Consider the following 17,478-nt stretch of genomic DNA (forward strand, 5'->3'; position numbering starts at 1 on the left):
TGCAGGTCTTGACGTTGAACGAACATAGCGACCTGTAGTCGAGCGCGCGAAAATATCGATATATTGTATTGAAAAATCGCTGAGAAACTTGACAACAATTCGAAGAAATGTCAGGAGCAGAAATAGTAGTCCGTGTTGTGGGGAAGACAAAACAGAAATGCAAGTCAAGAAAACAGAAAAGAAAGTTGAAGAAACGTAGAATGGACATTAAAAGGAGATACAATGCAAGTAGATTACTACAAACCGGTCAATACTGCGAAAATGATTGGTTTTGGCAGAGCTATCAGAGAGCGGTTGAATGGCAGGGGAAACATTATATAGCGTATTGGAGGGCAAAATGTATAGCTTTGCAGGCAGAAAATAGAGCTCTTAAGGACTGCATAACGAAAATATCTTCTTCCAATAAAAATAATGTGCAGTTGACTAGCTGTAGCTCGGACAAAGACAAAGTGACGCAGAAAGATGCGAAAAGGAAGCCTAAGGCGAAGCCAACAGTTCCCGTTGCTGTCAATTCTGAAAATAAATGCACAGCAGAAGAAACGGAGGATTATAAATTCGAGTTTCAGCTAACTGAAGAGATGCTTGACTTTTTTGAACACAGTATGAAGCACAGAATGGAGAGAGGTGAGTCTTAAACATATGCTACATTAGCGTCACGCACTGCATTAAATTCTTCTCCCTCTTTACCGTGTTTCACTGCTTTAAGAAGACTGGTTTACCATATTTACACGAGTTGCCCAACCCTTAAATGATTTTTTTTGATACGTGTGAAAGTTAGTATAGGTCTAGCCAATGCAGTGCAATTCATTTCCCCTAGAGATGTATGTATTTCTCTTTCACATTTGTTTCCTGTCAGCATTTATGGTAAACTTACTCTTTTAACATCATTGTGGTATTTGTTATACGAACACAAGGGAAAAGATGATGTTATTTCTACATGACATAAATCTATTATTATTCCTTGTGACAGTTTGTGTTTTGCCACCCAAATGTTTCTGGGTTGGTTTCTCATATCTGCAAAAACGGTTGAAAGAGGGAACAGTAATCTCAGGGTGATTGCCTGACCAGTCAAGAATTGATGAAATATGAAAGTGATGTAATATCATACTGTTGGATTATATATTTGCACAGTTGACAGAGCAGCACATATTTGATGTGTTATACAAAGACATACCATAAGGTATATAGCACAGAACATCTGGCATAGATACCGAAGAATACATATAACAGGCAAAGAGATCTGCACACATAAACCCACTGCCAACATAAGAAATATTTTGTTCTCAAAATTCCAACACCTGCCCTTTAATAAATATTTTTATGTGCTAATCTTGAGCACTACACCATCTCAAAGCACTATGCACAGAATGTTATGTTGTTAAGCCATACAGTTTTAACTGTTTGTGGAGTTTATCTGTACTGAGAGGCTTGGTCAATAAACCAGAAAACATTTCCTCTTTTTTAGGAGGTACTTAATAAAATGCTGCCTAATATCAATGTGCTTGGATTGCTCACTTGCTCATATCCATACCTACCAAAGACATAAACAAAGCAATTTACCAAAATTCACACACAATGAACAGAAAAAAAGTATCATAACGTCAACATAACAAAACCAAAATCGTTAACTCGCTGAAAAATATTCTGCTGGAAGCACAGTCACCACCGATACCACACACGTGCAATACTACCACACAAATGAACCTCCATATACCACATAACACGCTACCCATAAACACCACAAGAGAGAACCACCGATCGCAACAATATGCCACCTAAAACAAGCCACACATGGAAACTAAACTAAAAACATGCCCTAACCCACAACACATAAACACACCACCAGAGAGCACCACCGATCACATCACGACGACACCTACAAACACGCCACTCTCACAAACCAAACACTGCACCATCGTGACGTCACTCCACAACAGCCCGTCTAAGGCGACAGGTGGAATCGGACACTTCTGTTGACCCCCAGGATCAGCTGCTGACTGACTCATGTTAATTATTGTTAGTGCTTTGTGTAAGCACTGATTCCAGCAGTATCCACTCTGTTTAAGACCATAATTGCTCCTTTTCAGACACCAAATTTTATGCTTTTCTTGAGGAATTTTCAAACCTTCCTCTTGTGGAATCACAGAATTTTTTTTCTTCAGTTCTACATTAATATATGAAGTCTTTTCATCCATGTGCTGAATTAATCAATTTTCTTTTACAGCAAAGGACAGGAGATATCTTAAAAAAGCATATTTCACTACAGCTGAGAATGTTTCTTTATAGTCCATGCCCTGTATCTGAGAGCAGCCTTTAACTACTAAATGGGCTTTAAAATTTGGCATTGCATCTTTTGGGTTTTTGATACTAAAGACCCATCTCACTCATCATTGTTTCTTTTCTGGTGGTGCATCAACCCATTCGTTCTTGGAAAGGGTTCTTCAAGTATAAGAGGTTCATCATTGAATGTTTGAGCAGCCATTTTATTTGTGTGATGAAAACTGTGAATTTACATCCTTTGCTGTTTAAATTTTCTGGATCTGATTATCCGTTTCATCGTCAATGAACAAATCTAGTTGTTCCTGAACAACTTCTTCAGGTACCTTTGCATGTCTTGGTCATCATCTTCAAGCTTAATTTTCACACACACTTTCTCACCATTTGTTTTGTTTTCATCAGATTACCTCTCTGCTAGTTATTAACCTTATCTTTTTAGAATTTATGAATCTGTAACCTTTGGAATCTACACAGTATCCAATAAAAATATATTTTTCAGTTTTAGAGTCTCATTTTCTTCTAAGATGTTTGGGAACTTGTGCCATGGCCATATATCCAGAACTTCTTAGATGATCAAGATTAGGTTTCTTTCCAGTCCAAACTTCATGGGGAACCTCGTTTGGTACAGCTTTAGTAGACGGTCTGTTATTTAGAGAGTCTACAGTTGATACTGCTTCTGCCCAATAACATTTTGGTAATATTGCATCTTTTAACATGTTCCTTGCTTCGTGGTCGCTGAGGTTGGCGACCACTATGTGAAATACTGTCCCAAGAATCTATATTGCATTGGTGCAAGTGATCATGGAAGTGTGGACTTTAAGAAGTAACAGCGATGAGTGGGATTACTTGCTACAGTGGAAACGCTGCTGATGTGCTGCCTGATGCTCAAGGAATCCAGCAGACTATAGCTGTTAACCGGGTACGCTGAGGGTGGATCCAGGAGTTGGAACAGCCATGTAGAAGTTAAATCCACCAAAATAAATGAAGAAACAGAGAACAAATTCCAGTGTTTGAAGTAGATTAGTACTTCAGTAATTGGTTAAGGGTTTTAATGTTCTCTTTTTTTTTTAAAAAAAAGAATTGTCAGAAATAAATAGTTAATACATAACTTATAACTATCCAAGGGAATGTGATTTGTATGACCTATTTTAGCTTTTTAGATAACACACTGTAATTATGAAGGATAAATAAAAAAATTCTCCCTGTTTCCTCTACACTTTTCCGCTATTTTGAGCAGAACTCTAGCAAATTATCGTTTGTTATCAGATTGCAAATTCACTTTGTTGTTGCCTAAACTGTTTATTGACATATTCGATACCATTGTCTGATCTGATAAATTGTGTCTTCTTACCGGTCTGTCTTTCAGTTATGGCATGAAAACTGGCAAGTATTTTGCTCGCTTTGTTCTTTGTTCTAAGGAAATAAACATGAGTGTATCTTAAAAATCAATCAAAGTAAGGAAATAACAACTGCCTCCTACAGATTTAACTTCCATAGGCCCACTAATTTCTGTATGTAACAGCTGCAAAAGCTCAGTAGATCTATTTTTACTTTTTTAAAATGGTAATTTGGCTTGCTTTCCTTGTGTACAAACATCAGAAGATACATTACCACTGTTACTATCATTTACCCTGTTTCCATGACTTTTAAAAAGGCCATACTTTTGCTGTTAAGATGTCAGAGTCTTCAGTGCCATAAAAAACCTTTTGCAGAATATACTGGACAATTATGTCAAAGTTGAAAACATCTCAATTAAAAATACCCTTTTCGTTACTTGCTGTGGTTATCACACTGCCATTCTGGTCAATTATTTCTGCGACATTTAAATGAAAAATTACTTTGTTTCCCTTATTCGCTATTTCACTCACCGAAAGCAAATTTGTAGCAACATTCTTCACCTAATGTACATTATCTGCTGTAACAGTTTGTGTGTACTTGTTTTTCCATGCTTTGTGATGCAAAGTGTCCCATTCCTTGGCATTTATAACATCAAACATTTTCCTTCTTTTTGTATTTTGAATATAAAGCTGTTTCCTTGTCCTGAATAAGATATTCTTGTACATTCTGAACGTCTTGTTATATCTGTACTTTCACACTGTCTTCTTTAATTGGTATCCCGGAACACTCTATGCCCTTTATAATGGGGGAATACGTATCAGGTTGTCCATCTAATAACAAGGTACCAATCCTTTTTTCAGCAATGCCAAATCTGATATTTCTTAGACATTTTGTAGTGTGGATGATTTTTTTTTTACACATTCATCAACATTTTTACATTCATCTGAACTTGTGGTGATAAGTTCTCTTGTCCAACTGTTGATATGCTTCTACTGCAGACTTCGAAGTTGCCTAATTCTCTGGATCCATGAGCTTCTCAATTTGTGGCATCTGGACAGAAGCCATTTGTACAGTTGCAATATAATTACCGTAAATTATAAACTGCTCACAAACAATGTTAAGTTTTCTACCATTTTCTAATCACACTTATTCAGTCCATTCTTCCTTTGCCCATGATCTCATAGATTGTATATTTAAACAGTAAAACAGTGTTGACAGAGAAACGTTATTTAGGAACATATATTCTACTATATTTAACGTGTTCCTAGCATTATACAAAGGCATACTACACCAAGGCATATAGCACAGAACATCTAGCAGAGTTACCTGAGAATACATATAACAGGCAAAGAGAGCTGTACACATAAACTCACTGCCAACATAACAAATATTTTGTTCACAAAGGTCCCAACACCTATGTACTGTAGGCCTATATATGATGTGTAACTTTGTGTTTGCGTAAGTTTAGAAAGAGTTACAAAAATGCTTTTACAGCTTTTATGAATCTTTAATTCCATTCACTTTTAAATTGTTTTCTTCAGCCAGTTACACATAGTTTTCAGAAATCTAGTTTTTTAGAATTTTATTTGGGGGTGGTGTGTGTGTGTGTGTATGTTTTTTTAAGAAAGATAGCATGATCCAAACAGGCTGTAATATTATTTTCTAATTTTATTTACCTACATTTAACCTGATATGTATATTTTTCTGGATGTGTTGGAGGAAGTATTATTGATTTCTACTGAGATAAGAGTGAAAACTCTGTTTTTCTTCCTCAAGGGTGCTATGTCTCTCACAAAAATAGCTTTTATGTTCTACATTATTTTTCATTATAGTTTTCATTTATAGGCGCTCTTGAGCACAAATAAAGTTCATAAGATTAATTAATAATTGTAAATGCAACCTACAGATTAGTTTCTGAGATATGCTTCTTTATACCCTGAGTCATTCCTGATTCTTTGATATTTTAACCTAGCAAGGTGATGCACTGGTTAAGACAATAGACTCACAGTTGGGAGGAGTGGCGCCCAAATCCCTGTTTTATCATCCAGTTTTAGGTTTTCTGTGGTTTTGTTGAATTAAGACAGATGTCAAAATGGTTCCTTTGAAAAGGACATGATGAACAGCCTTTCCCATCCTTGCCCAGGTTTTGGGTGCCTTGCATAGAATGTGATACCCTGTTCGTCCTTTTTGATATTCTTCTCCAAAGTCAAGTGTATGGGTTAAAGTCCCGGTGTGGTACATGTACTGTTTTATGTAAGGTAGCTTCGCAACGGTGTATACATCATTTCAAAGTGAAATATTCACTCTGGAAACAAATGAATTGCTTTGGATAAGCCATTCCCTTCAGTGTCCCTTCTCTTGAGAGTGCTGCTGTCTCAGTGCGTGCAGGGGAGCTACTGACAATTTTTAATGATAGCAGAGAGCTGCTAATAGGTGGAAGGTGTGAGGCACATTGTGAATTGAGCATGGTTTTAATGTCAATAAATTTAATGCAGGTAGTATTGTATTTGGTACTGTTTGTGAATGTTCATCTCATTATAGGTGCTGGCCAATATTCAACTCTAACAGCTTTGACTTAGGCCTACACACACAGTTTATGAAATCATAATTTATTTTTAATTCTTCTGTTATTTTGTCTGTTGAAGGTTGTGCCCTTTTTCGAGTTTACAATTGGTTTATGAAATAATGGCATGTTATAAGAATTCCAAAGTGTCCTATTTGCATTCTGTACAAGTTACATAGCATTGTGTTGAGGCTACTACATTTCTGCCATTGATAAGCTGAATTTTGTTTTTGTATTTGCATGTAGATGCATACTTCTCAAATTTCTGTTAAGTGAATGGCAGAGAATACTTCCCAGTACACCAGTTACAGCTTCTTCCCATTCCATTCAGGCCTGGAGCACAGTCAAAATGATTGGTTAAATACAACTGTGTGTGCTGTAATCAGTCTAATCGTGTTCTCATGATCCCTACAGGAGTGATACATAGGGGGTTGTCATATATTCCTAAATTCTTTACTGGAAGCTGGTTCATGAAACTTTGTCAATAGGTTTTCTGGGGATAGTTTTCATCTATCTTCAAGCATCTGTCTTTTCAGATCCTTTGGTACTCTGTGAGTCACCCACGGATCAAACAAAGCTGCGACTATTCATGTTAACCTTCTTTGTATATCCCCAATATCCCTTGTTAGTCCTATTTCATACATGTCCCACAGCAGTATTCAGGTATGAGCTACACGAGTGTTTTGTAAGTCTTTTATAGAGTGATTGTATTTCCCTAGTATTCTGCCAAGGAACAAAACTCTGCTGCCTGCTTTACCTGTGACTAAGCCTATGTGATCATTTACTTTCACATCCCTACAAACTGTTACACTTGGGCATTTATGTGAATTAACCAGTTCCGGTCTGGCACACAGTTTTAATCATCATATCAGTGCACACTCCACTGCAGAGTGAAAATCTCATTCAGGAAACATCCCCCAGTCTGTGGCTAAGCCATGTCTCCACAATATCCTTTCTTTCAGGAGTGCTAGTTCTTCAAGGTTCTCAGGAGAGCTTCTGTAAAGTTTGGAAGGTAGGAGATGAGGTACTGGCAGAAGTAAAGCTGTGAGGATGGGGCGTGAGTCGTGCTTGGGTAGCTCAGATGGTAGAGAACTTGCCCGCGGAAGGCAAAGGTCCCGAGTTCGAGTCTCGGTCTGGCACACAGTTTTAAACTGCCAGGAAATTTCTCTAGATTTGTAATTTATGGATAGCAAAAATGACGGTCAACATTTCTTTTTTACCTTCCAGTAACTTTCTTGGGGTGGAATAAGCATATTTAATGTAAATGTAATTGATCTCTTGTATCATTCTTCAGTGTATGAGAGAGAATGGGCCCAATGCCGCCGTGGGGGTATAGCTGTTGTGAAAAGAACAGTAAGTGAGGCTTGTAGGTCACAAGGCAATTTGCTGATTGCAGGGCTAGTTTTAACTTCCAAAACACCAGAAGGTATTCTTCTGACAAATGAAAGGGGACTCCATTTTAATGGAGGTTATTTAATGGATGGACAATGGTTGCTGGTTGGGGAATAAGTGGAGCATAGTAATTAACTTTTCCTAGAAATACTTGAAAGTCCTTTATGGATTTAGGTACAGCCATGTTGTGAGCAGCCTCTTCATTGAGGATATCGCCTCGATAAGTGACCACGGGTTGAAAGAAAATATGTATCAGAAATTTACATTTAAGACCTTTCAGTGCAAGGGCCACAAAAACCAGATGTGGATTGCAGCAAATGTCCTTCTGTTGTGCTTCCAGTGACCAGAATATTGTCAAAATAATTCATGCAATGTGGAATCCCTACGTAATTTGGCAAGGGCACTATACATACCAAAAAGTAAACTGTTATATTGATACAGTCCGAACAATGTGTTGTAAGCCTAAAATCTTCCTTGCGTCTTTGCCAAGAGGTAACCAGAAACATGCTTCAACTGGATCAATCTTAGAGAAGTGTATGTCCTGAAAGTCTAGAAAAGAGTTGATCTGTATCAGGCAAGGAATGAAAATCAGCTCTTACTTTCATGTGTTGATAGTTTGCAAACTGTATCCACACAGCTGAAGGGAGCCAGCAGGCATCCCAGTCACCAGTAACAGTGGAACCTACTTGCTTATGAGATGAGTTGGGGGGTTAAACCTGTCGTTGTTCTAATGTGTCTAGTTCAGTCGCAACCCCATTGTTAATGGGCAATTGAATTGGGAGAGCTTTGCAAAATCTCTGACTTGCTGTTGGCTTTAAGACAATGTGGGCCTGAAAGTCTACCACCTTCTTCAGATCTGGTCCAAACAAGGGCACGAAATGTGTGTGACATGTATCAATGGCGTACAAAGTACTGATAAACTGATGGAGTGCTCTTCATAATGTAATGAATGTCCAACTCTGGTTCATTCCATGTAAAATCGCAGATATTTTGGTGGATCCTAAGGTGATCATTGCACAATTTAGTCATATTTTGTTCATTGATACCTTCATGTTTTAATAGTAAAACTACCAAATAGCACTGTCCTAACTCTAACCATTTTTGATAAATTAAGGTTTGAAGACTCAAGGTTGTGTACCCAGTTATTAGCCAGGTACCAATTTCCCTATTTTAAGAGGTATACTACAAACCTACAGACCTAACTTTTTTATGCATCTCATGTGTAGGCCACTAAGCTGACATAATACATAAAAAGTAGGATACACAATTCATATTTTTGTGAAAATGTTGAAAAACACACTTTTTCCATGCTGTGCTCTAAATTTGTGATTTTTAAAAAAAGTCATAACTTTACCTAGGGAAATAGTAGAGACCTCATCTGGTGCAATGCAATTCTTCATCCTAGTATTAAGTATAAATAACAATGGAAAGAATCTGCCATTGAAATTAGTAGTTCTTACCTTCTCATAAATACTTCTCCCTCATTAAAAAAAAAAAAGGTCAGATTTGGTGAATTACGAAGTCCTGGGGGTGGGAGGAGGAGGGGTTATGTAGACAGTTGAATCTCAACTTGATTTTTTGCTGAAATTTTTATACATCTGGTAGCATCTTAGATGCAAGGTGCAAAGAAGAATATTCTAATTAACTTTATTCATTGGTGAAAAATAAAATGAAAATGCCATACACGTGCCACCCACATTCAACACTACAGGGAACTGATAAATAAAAACCATGTGTATTCCTTGAAAAATTGTTCCTAAAAGATTTGTGGTTGACCCTGTAGACCAGAATTGCAAACAGGTGAGAGCTGAAAAACAGTTATCAATTACTTCTTTTCTCAGTGTGTATGTTGTATTTCACTGTCAATTGTCTATTCAATTAAAGGAGGCAGCTTGGATGCAGAAACGAGGTGATGTATCCTTATTCTGTTACTGTAAATTGAATAGATACTGTAGTGAAACATAAGAAAGGGTGCAAGCAGTGAAGAGAGACATTTATAATTTTTTAAGTATATACCAGTATATACAGATACAATATTCTGCAAAGAACAGTTTCGTAAATGATGTGGTGCTTGGGAAAGGTTCCTACATACCAGGTTTCATTGTATTTGAAAGCCTGGCTTGCAACTGTTCCTGAAAAGCATTTTTATGAGCATCCATAGCAACAGTACTGCCGTCTGGATCAGTTGGAAGTCTATTCATTAGAAAGGTACTATTAGTGAAACCTGTGTTTCAAGAAACCTTATATGATTTCACCTCCTGCAAAGAAACAAAAAACATATTAACACTCTGTATTTCATAGTGTATTTTGTGCACAAGCCTTTCAGATTAACTGAAATAAGTCTTTTCTGATTGTGAATCTTCTTGTTATTTACCAAGGGAGAAACACAGTTTTTTATGCCTTGTACGAAATCTCAAAAAAATATTGTTTTCCTGAAATGTCACAAGGTCTTGTTTCACAATGTCAGGTAGCATCTTTTGACCACTTCTGTGATCTGGAACAGCAGTTACACCACTGATCTCTTTAAATTTTCTTAGTACACTTACTATGTACTCTGTGACCAACAGTAGATGCTGCCCTGACAATGCCACAGTAGTGGAGCAAGTGATATAACTTGAATACACTCCTGGAAATGGAAAAAAGAGCACATTGACACCGGTGTGTCAGACCCACCATACTTGCTCCGGACACTGCGAGAGGGCTGTACAAGCAATGATCACACGCATGGCACAGCGGACACACCAGGAACCGCGGTGTTGGCCGTCGAATGGCGCTAGCTGCGCAGCATTTGTGCACCGCCGCCGTCAGTGTCAGCCAGTTTGCCGTGGCATACGGAGCTCCATCGCGGTCTTTAACACTGGTAGCATGCCGCGACAGCGTGGACGTGAACCGTATGTGCAGTTGACGGACTTTGAGCGAGGGCGTGTAGTGGGCATGCGGGAGGCCGGGTGGATGTACCGCCGAATTGCTCAACACGTGGGGCGTGAGGTCTCCACAGTACATCGATGTTGTCGCCAGTGGTCGGCGGAAGGTGCACGTGCCCGTCGACCTGGGACCGGACCGCAGCGACGCACGGATGCACGCCAAGACCGTAGGATCCTACGCAGTGCCGTAGGGGACCGCACCGCCACTTCCCAGCAAATTAGGGACACTGTTGCTCCTGGGGTATCGGCGAGGACCATTCGCAACCGTCTCCATGAAGCTGGGCTACGGTCCCGCACACCGTTAGGCCGTCTTCCGCTCACGCCCCAACATCGTGCAGCCCGCCTCCAGTGGTGTTGCGACAGGCGTGAATGGAGGGACGAATGGAGACGTGTCGTCTTCAGCGATGAGAGTCGCTTCTGCCTTGGTGCCAATGATGGTCGTATGCGTGTTTGGCGCCGTGCAGGTGAGCACCACAATCAGGACTGCATACGACCGAGGCACACAGGGCCAACACCCGGCATCATGGTGTTGGGAGCGATCTCCTACACTGGCCGTACACCACTGGTGATCATCGAGGGGACACTGAATAGTGCATGGTACATCCAAACCGTCATCGAACCCATCGTTCTACCATTCCTAGACCGGCAAGGGAACTTGCTGTTCCAACAGGACAATGCACGTCCGCATGTATCCCGTGCCACCCAACGTGCTCTAGAAGGTGTAAGTCAACTACCCTGGCCAGCAAGATCTCCGGATCTGTCCCCCATTGAGCATGTTTGGGACTGGATGAAGCGTCGTCTCACGCGGTCTGCACGTCCAGCACGAACGCTGGTCCAACTGAGGCGCCAGGTGGAAATGGCATGGCAAGCCGTTCCACAGGACTACATCCAGCATCTCTACGATCGTCTCCATGGGAGAATAGCAGCCTGCATTGCTGCGAAAGGTGGATATACACTGTACTAGTGCCGACATTGTGCGTGCTCTGTTGCCTGTGTCTATGTGCCTGTGGTTCTGTCAGTGTGATCATGTGATGTATCTGATCCCAGGAATGTGTCAATAAAGTTTCCCCTTCGTGGGACAATGAATTCACGGTGTTCTTATTTCAATTTCCAGGAGTGTATGTTCACTGTTAGTTGAATTCTACATTTCTGAGTGAGGAACTCCATTACATTGGAAAAATGGTTGCCCTGTCCACATGGGCACTCCACACAATAATACAGGTGCTAATATTTTCTTTGTTTCTTCACAGATCAAATCATATGAAGGTTTCTTAGAACACTGGTACAGTACAGTGAGGACTGTTTCAGGAACCTGATCATACCATGTATTTCTAGTGACTACCACTAACACCTTCCTAATGAAGGAACTTCCAATAGATCCAAATTGGAGCACTGTTGCTATGGATGCTCATGAAAATGCTTTGTGGGAACAGCTGAAAGCCGGGCAGAATGTGGCTTTCAAATACAATGAAATATGGTATGTAGGACGTATTTTCCAGGTGTCACATGAATTTAAAGATGTTGAGATTAACTGCGTGTCTACTGTTGGGATCAACTGCATGTCTACTGTTGAATGACAGTTCCTATCGTGGCCCAGTAAGAATGCTGTTTGGGTCCCCTTCTCCAATGTTGTATATAAGATAGATGTCCCATCATTACCAAGACACAGTGTGTGGTTGAATAAACTTGACAGTAAGTGGCATGAAAAAATCATCTCTCTCACCTTTATGTGAACTCATTTCATTTTTGTATTGAAATGGCAAGGAAAACAGTTATATGCAAGGTGGAAGAGTTTTAAAAATGCAGTTTCCTTCTTTATATTTGAATTTGTTTATGAAAATGTTGTTTGCACCATTGTTATATCTGTATATACTAGTATATATTTAAAAACAAAGATGATGTGACTTACTGAACAAAAGCGCTGGCAGGTCAATAGACACACAAACAAACACAAACACACACACAAAATTCAAGCTTTCGCAACAAACTGTTGCCTCATCAGGAAAGAGGGAAGGAGAGGGAAAGACGAAAGGATGTGGGTTTTAAGGGAGAGGGTAAGGAGTCATTCCAATCCCGGGAGCGGAAAGACTTACCTTAGGGGGGAAAAAAGGACAGGTATACACTCGCGCACACACACACACACACACACACACACACACACACACACACTTAAAAGTTATTAATGTCTCTCTTCATTGCTTGCACCTTTTCTTATGTTTCACTGAAGTATCTTTTTAATTTACAGTAACAGAATAAGGATACATCACCTTGTTTGTGCACCCAAGCTGCCTCCTTTAATCGAAAAGACAATTGACATTGAAATACAACATATACATTGAGAAAAATAATTGATGACTGTTTTTCAGCTCTCATCTGTTTACAATTATGACCTACAGGTCAACCACAAATATTTTAGAAACAATTTGTTAAGGAATACACATGGTTTTTATCTACCAATTCGCTGTAGTGTTGCATGTGAATAGTATGTGTATATGGCATTTTCTTTTTATTCTTTACCAATGAATAAGGTTAATTAGGATATTCTTCTTTGCACCTAAGATTGCTGCCAGATATGTAAAAATTTCAGCAAAAAGTCAAGTTGAGATTCAACTGTCTATCACGACAAATGATGTCTTGTAGTTACCTGATTTTGCAGAGAATGAGGCTGGTAGCCACTACTGAACAGAACTCGTTTACCTTTTTAGGGCCTGTTATGGAAACCCACTGCACTGTATCACTATGGCTTTGGGCCATAAGCAAAATGTCAAATTCTGTTGAAAAGGTTTTTTTGGGCCACTTGTGCTGTTTCAAATGCACGCATAGTTAGCTGCAATTTCCATGTAAATGCTACGAGACAAAGCCACCATTTGGATGCACGTTAATAACTTTCAGGTGTCTTGGCCACACTTTTTATTATTTCTAAAATTGCCTTAAGCTTTTCAACATTCCTTCATTTTCAAAGCCTATAAAATACAACACAAAACTGGTTTCAGAAAATATGAAAAACACCATGTTCAAACTCACTTAAATCCTGATAACCTGCCATTGTAGCAGCAGTAACCAATCTAACAACTGCGCCAGACAAGTGTTGTCTGATATAGGCGTTGCCGACCACAGCTCCGTAGTCTGCCTGTTTACATATCTCTGTATTTGATTATGCCAGTTTCTTCAGTGCTTCAGTGTATAATGAGTAGAAGATGGTTTTCTAGCTTACCATTGTTATGGCAGTCATATAAAATTGTTCAAAAACAATCAGTTATTGACAAAATTATTTAATTCTTTAATTTTTTATTTTTATTGTTTAATTTTTTATCTATCCAGTTAAATAATTTTGTAAATATAAAATTGTTCAGTAGATGCATTGTATCTCATCAACATTCTCAATCACAAGACAAGTGCAAACCACTATCGAGAAACAAATAATGAACCAAGTGGACTAAAATGCTAGGCTGCACTGGATGCGTGGTACATACTACATTTGTTTGTTCACAACTACAGTTTCGTTATCACAACATACAAAACAAATTCATTAGTAAACAGTTTGTGGAAATCACTTCACAGTGTTTTACAAGAGGAGTTTTTTTTCTTTTTTACAAAACAGTGCATCACAAATCTTTTGAATGGTCAGAAATAATACATTGGAAGAGGTCGCTGAGTGGTGCTAGGGTACATGAGGAAATGATTTGTTAGAAAACATTTTTTGACAACTTACATTGTATAAATTAATAGCATCAGTAGAAGTTCATAGATACAATGTTATAATAATTTACAACATGTAGAAACACCAGTTGAGACATTTAGCACTCGCTTATACAGAGTGAGTGGTAACCATGCATTGCCAATTCTGCCAATAAGAGCAAATGCATAAGCACCATAAAAGAAATTCAGACAATTGGTACATTGGTGATTGTGCTACCTGACATAACTTATTTCCTTTCACTTGTATTACATATCATAATTTTTACAGGAATCAAAGATAACTCTTACAGAAATAAGTGTAACAATCCATAAGCTGTAGTTGTCTGTATGACAACTGATAAATTAATGAAACTTAAGATTATAGAGATTAGAAGGGGTGGGAATGGAATATGTTAACTGGCACACTTAAAATAACATACATAAAATGTTATGTGGGTCTGTGACCATAAAATTGTTCTCTGTAAATAACAAGCATTGTAAAATGTCATGAAGCAATGAAAAGGGGGGAGGGAGGGGGTTTAAGGGGTAAACAAGATTAATCTTGATATATTGAAGAATCCTTTAAAACTGTTTGTAATCCTATGAATACAAATGTTTTATAAAATGACAGCTTTAAATAAAATAATACGAAGGTGTTGTGGAACAGCTATAGTAGCACTGCTGTAGGGAGTTTTCAGTTTGTGCCATGCAGCGTCAAGTACTGAGTAGCAAACAACTTATAAATATGTATCAGCCACTGACCAATATGAGTGAATGACGCTATGTGTAGTGAATAAATAAAAGCAAAAGGCAGGGGGCAAGCCACAAAAAGGTGCAAGGTATTGGGGGGGAATACAGAATGGTGTACTATTTATCACATAATGAATACTGTGTACTTGCTATCTGTGGTGTCACCGCCAGACACCACACTTGCTAGGTGGTAGCTTTAAATCGGCCGCGGTCCATTAGTACATGTCGGACCCGCGTGTCGCCACTGTGTGATCGCAGACCGAGCGCCACCACACGGCAGGTCTAGAGAGACGGACTAGAACTCGCCCCAGTTGTACGGACGACATTGCTAGCGACTACACGTACGAAGCCTTTCTCTCAATTGCCGAGAGACAGATAGAATAGCCTTCAGCTAAGTCCATGGCTACGACCTAGCAAGGCGCCATTAACCATATCTGGAGAGAGTCTCACTTGTATTATCAAGAGCTATGTACCACAAGGATGAATTAAAGTTAAGTAAACATAAGCTCCGTTCTTTTCTTTATAGCATTCACTAGGTATCCTGTTTCAGACTTAATGCAAGACGGCGTGAGTTGACGCGTGCCCTTTCGGCTACCTCCCTTGTGTCTAGACTGTCTTGTCTAGACACAACACTATCTGTTCTAAAATATTTAGTTCTTTTTCAATGTTATTCTTGTTTTGGGGCAGCTTTATTAACCTATGTAGCACAGCCCGGAAATAGGCCCATTTGTGCACTTTTGGGTGGCATGAGTCTGCTTATATAATGGCTTCTGTAAATGTTGGCTTGCTAAAAATTGCCAAATGTCAGTTTGCTAGTGGACCTATTTATAATTAAATCAAGAAAATTTATAGCTTGTCAAACTTTGTGTTCAACTGTAAATTTTGTGTTTGGTTGCGAACTGTTAAATTTCACAGCCACTTCTTTGATCGTTTCATCATTGTCTTTTACTACTGTGGAAGTGTCATACACGCATTTACTGTTAGTGAGAATGTTACTCTTGATTTTTGGGTACTTGGCAACAAAACTGTTTTCCAAGTGATCCATGAAAATCTCCGCTACTGCGCCTGATAAAATGTTCCCCGTAGATAGGCGTACTATTTGATGATTGTATTTACCTTTAAAGGAGAAATAATTGGAACATAAAGAGAACTCTAACGTATATCATTTTCGATTTTTTTTATATTTTAATAAATTACACTTCATAATGTCAATGCTTTCAGAAACTGGTATGCTAGTACAAAGGTTAACATCATCTAAGGAGGCTACAACATCTAAGGAGGCCAGGCAAGCATTTTGTGGTAGCATTGAATTTTTTGTCTTTTATACAAAATGCTATGAGCTCCTCAGAGAAGAGCACTTTTCAAAAGTGTATCAGGCAAATGCCAGGATGGTTGTTTAGAAAGAGCAAGGCCGACTTCCTTCCCCATCCTTCCTTAATCTGATGGGACTGATGACCTTGCAGTTTGGTCCCCTCCCCTGAATCAACCAACTAACCATTCAGAACTGTATGCTTCTCTAAGTCTTTTGTTGAGATCCCTGTTTCACTTATACTTGGATGCAGCACCAATGTTCAGAGTTGTACACTCCGAATGAGAGTATTTGTTCAGCTTCACCTACGATTTAAGTATACACATGCTAGGATTCATTATTGCCACTCTGTTGCTATCTTTCTCTGTTGCACATAGAGAACAACTTGTCTCTAACTTGGTTTTCAATGTTGCAGTAAATTTTTGGATTGCGTTTCATTTAATCTTGGTGCTAGCACTACTCATGAAAAATTACATAGTTTTGTTAATATAATCACAATTGTTATGGAACAGAATCAAATTGCCCTTATCAGCCTTTGTCAGTATGACTTTGTTATTGTACAGTTTTTTGTTCAATTGCCGTACAGTTTTTGATAGCAGTTCAGTTTTTGCATGTCTTATTTAGCTTTCCTTATTGCCCTGTTCAGACTTGTGGCAATGCCTGCTTGTTGAATTCCACTTGATTTTGCTACATCGCAAACTGTTTCCACTTCTGCAATAGTGCTTTTGAGTAATTTACTGTCAGTTGTAGGAGAGGTGTTATACTTCAGTCCTTTATGCAACAAATATAGTTCCTCACTGTTTAAATCAGTATTACTCAAGTTAGGTGGCCTACTCGTAAAAACATGATTGATTGAATTGTTACTCTCATACCTACAGTACCTAGTTAACTTGGAAATTTTCTTTTCATGCCTCTATAAAATAGGAAGATACTCATGCAACACTTGAGTCGTCACTAAGAAAAGAAATTCAGGGCTCAACCTGTGTAAAAGAAAAAATAAATTGATAAGACACAGTCTGAGGAGTCAAGAAATTATCTGTTTTGTAACAGAGGGAACTGTCGGTGGTAAACATTGTAGAGGGAGATGAAGGATCAACTATAGACAGCAGATAGAAATGGATATAGGTTGCAGTAGTTACGCAGAAACCAAGAGGCTTGCACAGGATGTACCTGTGTGGAGAGCTCACTTCTTGGTGATTTATAGGACTGAATTTCTTGAAGCACATAATGTAATATTTTATAGAGAT

The 17,478-nt window shown here is 38.7% G+C and overlaps 1 protein-coding gene across 2 annotated transcripts in view; it reads left to right on the forward strand.

The window, feature by feature from the left end:
- The first annotated feature begins 107 nt into the window (after positions 1-107).
- The window catches only part of LOC126195142 (gem-associated protein 8-like), a 58,613-nt gene continuing 41,242 nt past the window's right edge, over positions 108-17,478 (forward strand). For both annotated transcript variants that reach the window (XM_049933647.1, XM_049933648.1), the window contains exon 1: positions 108-624. In XM_049933647.1, coding sequence (XP_049789604.1) covers positions 108-624 — 517 coding nt within the window. The remainder of the gene's footprint in view (positions 625-17,478) is intronic.

This window comes from Schistocerca nitens, chromosome 7 (genome assembly GCF_023898315.1).
Source record: "Schistocerca nitens isolate TAMUIC-IGC-003100 chromosome 7, iqSchNite1.1, whole genome shotgun sequence".
NCBI lineage: Eukaryota > Metazoa > Arthropoda > Insecta > Orthoptera > Acrididae > Schistocerca > Schistocerca nitens.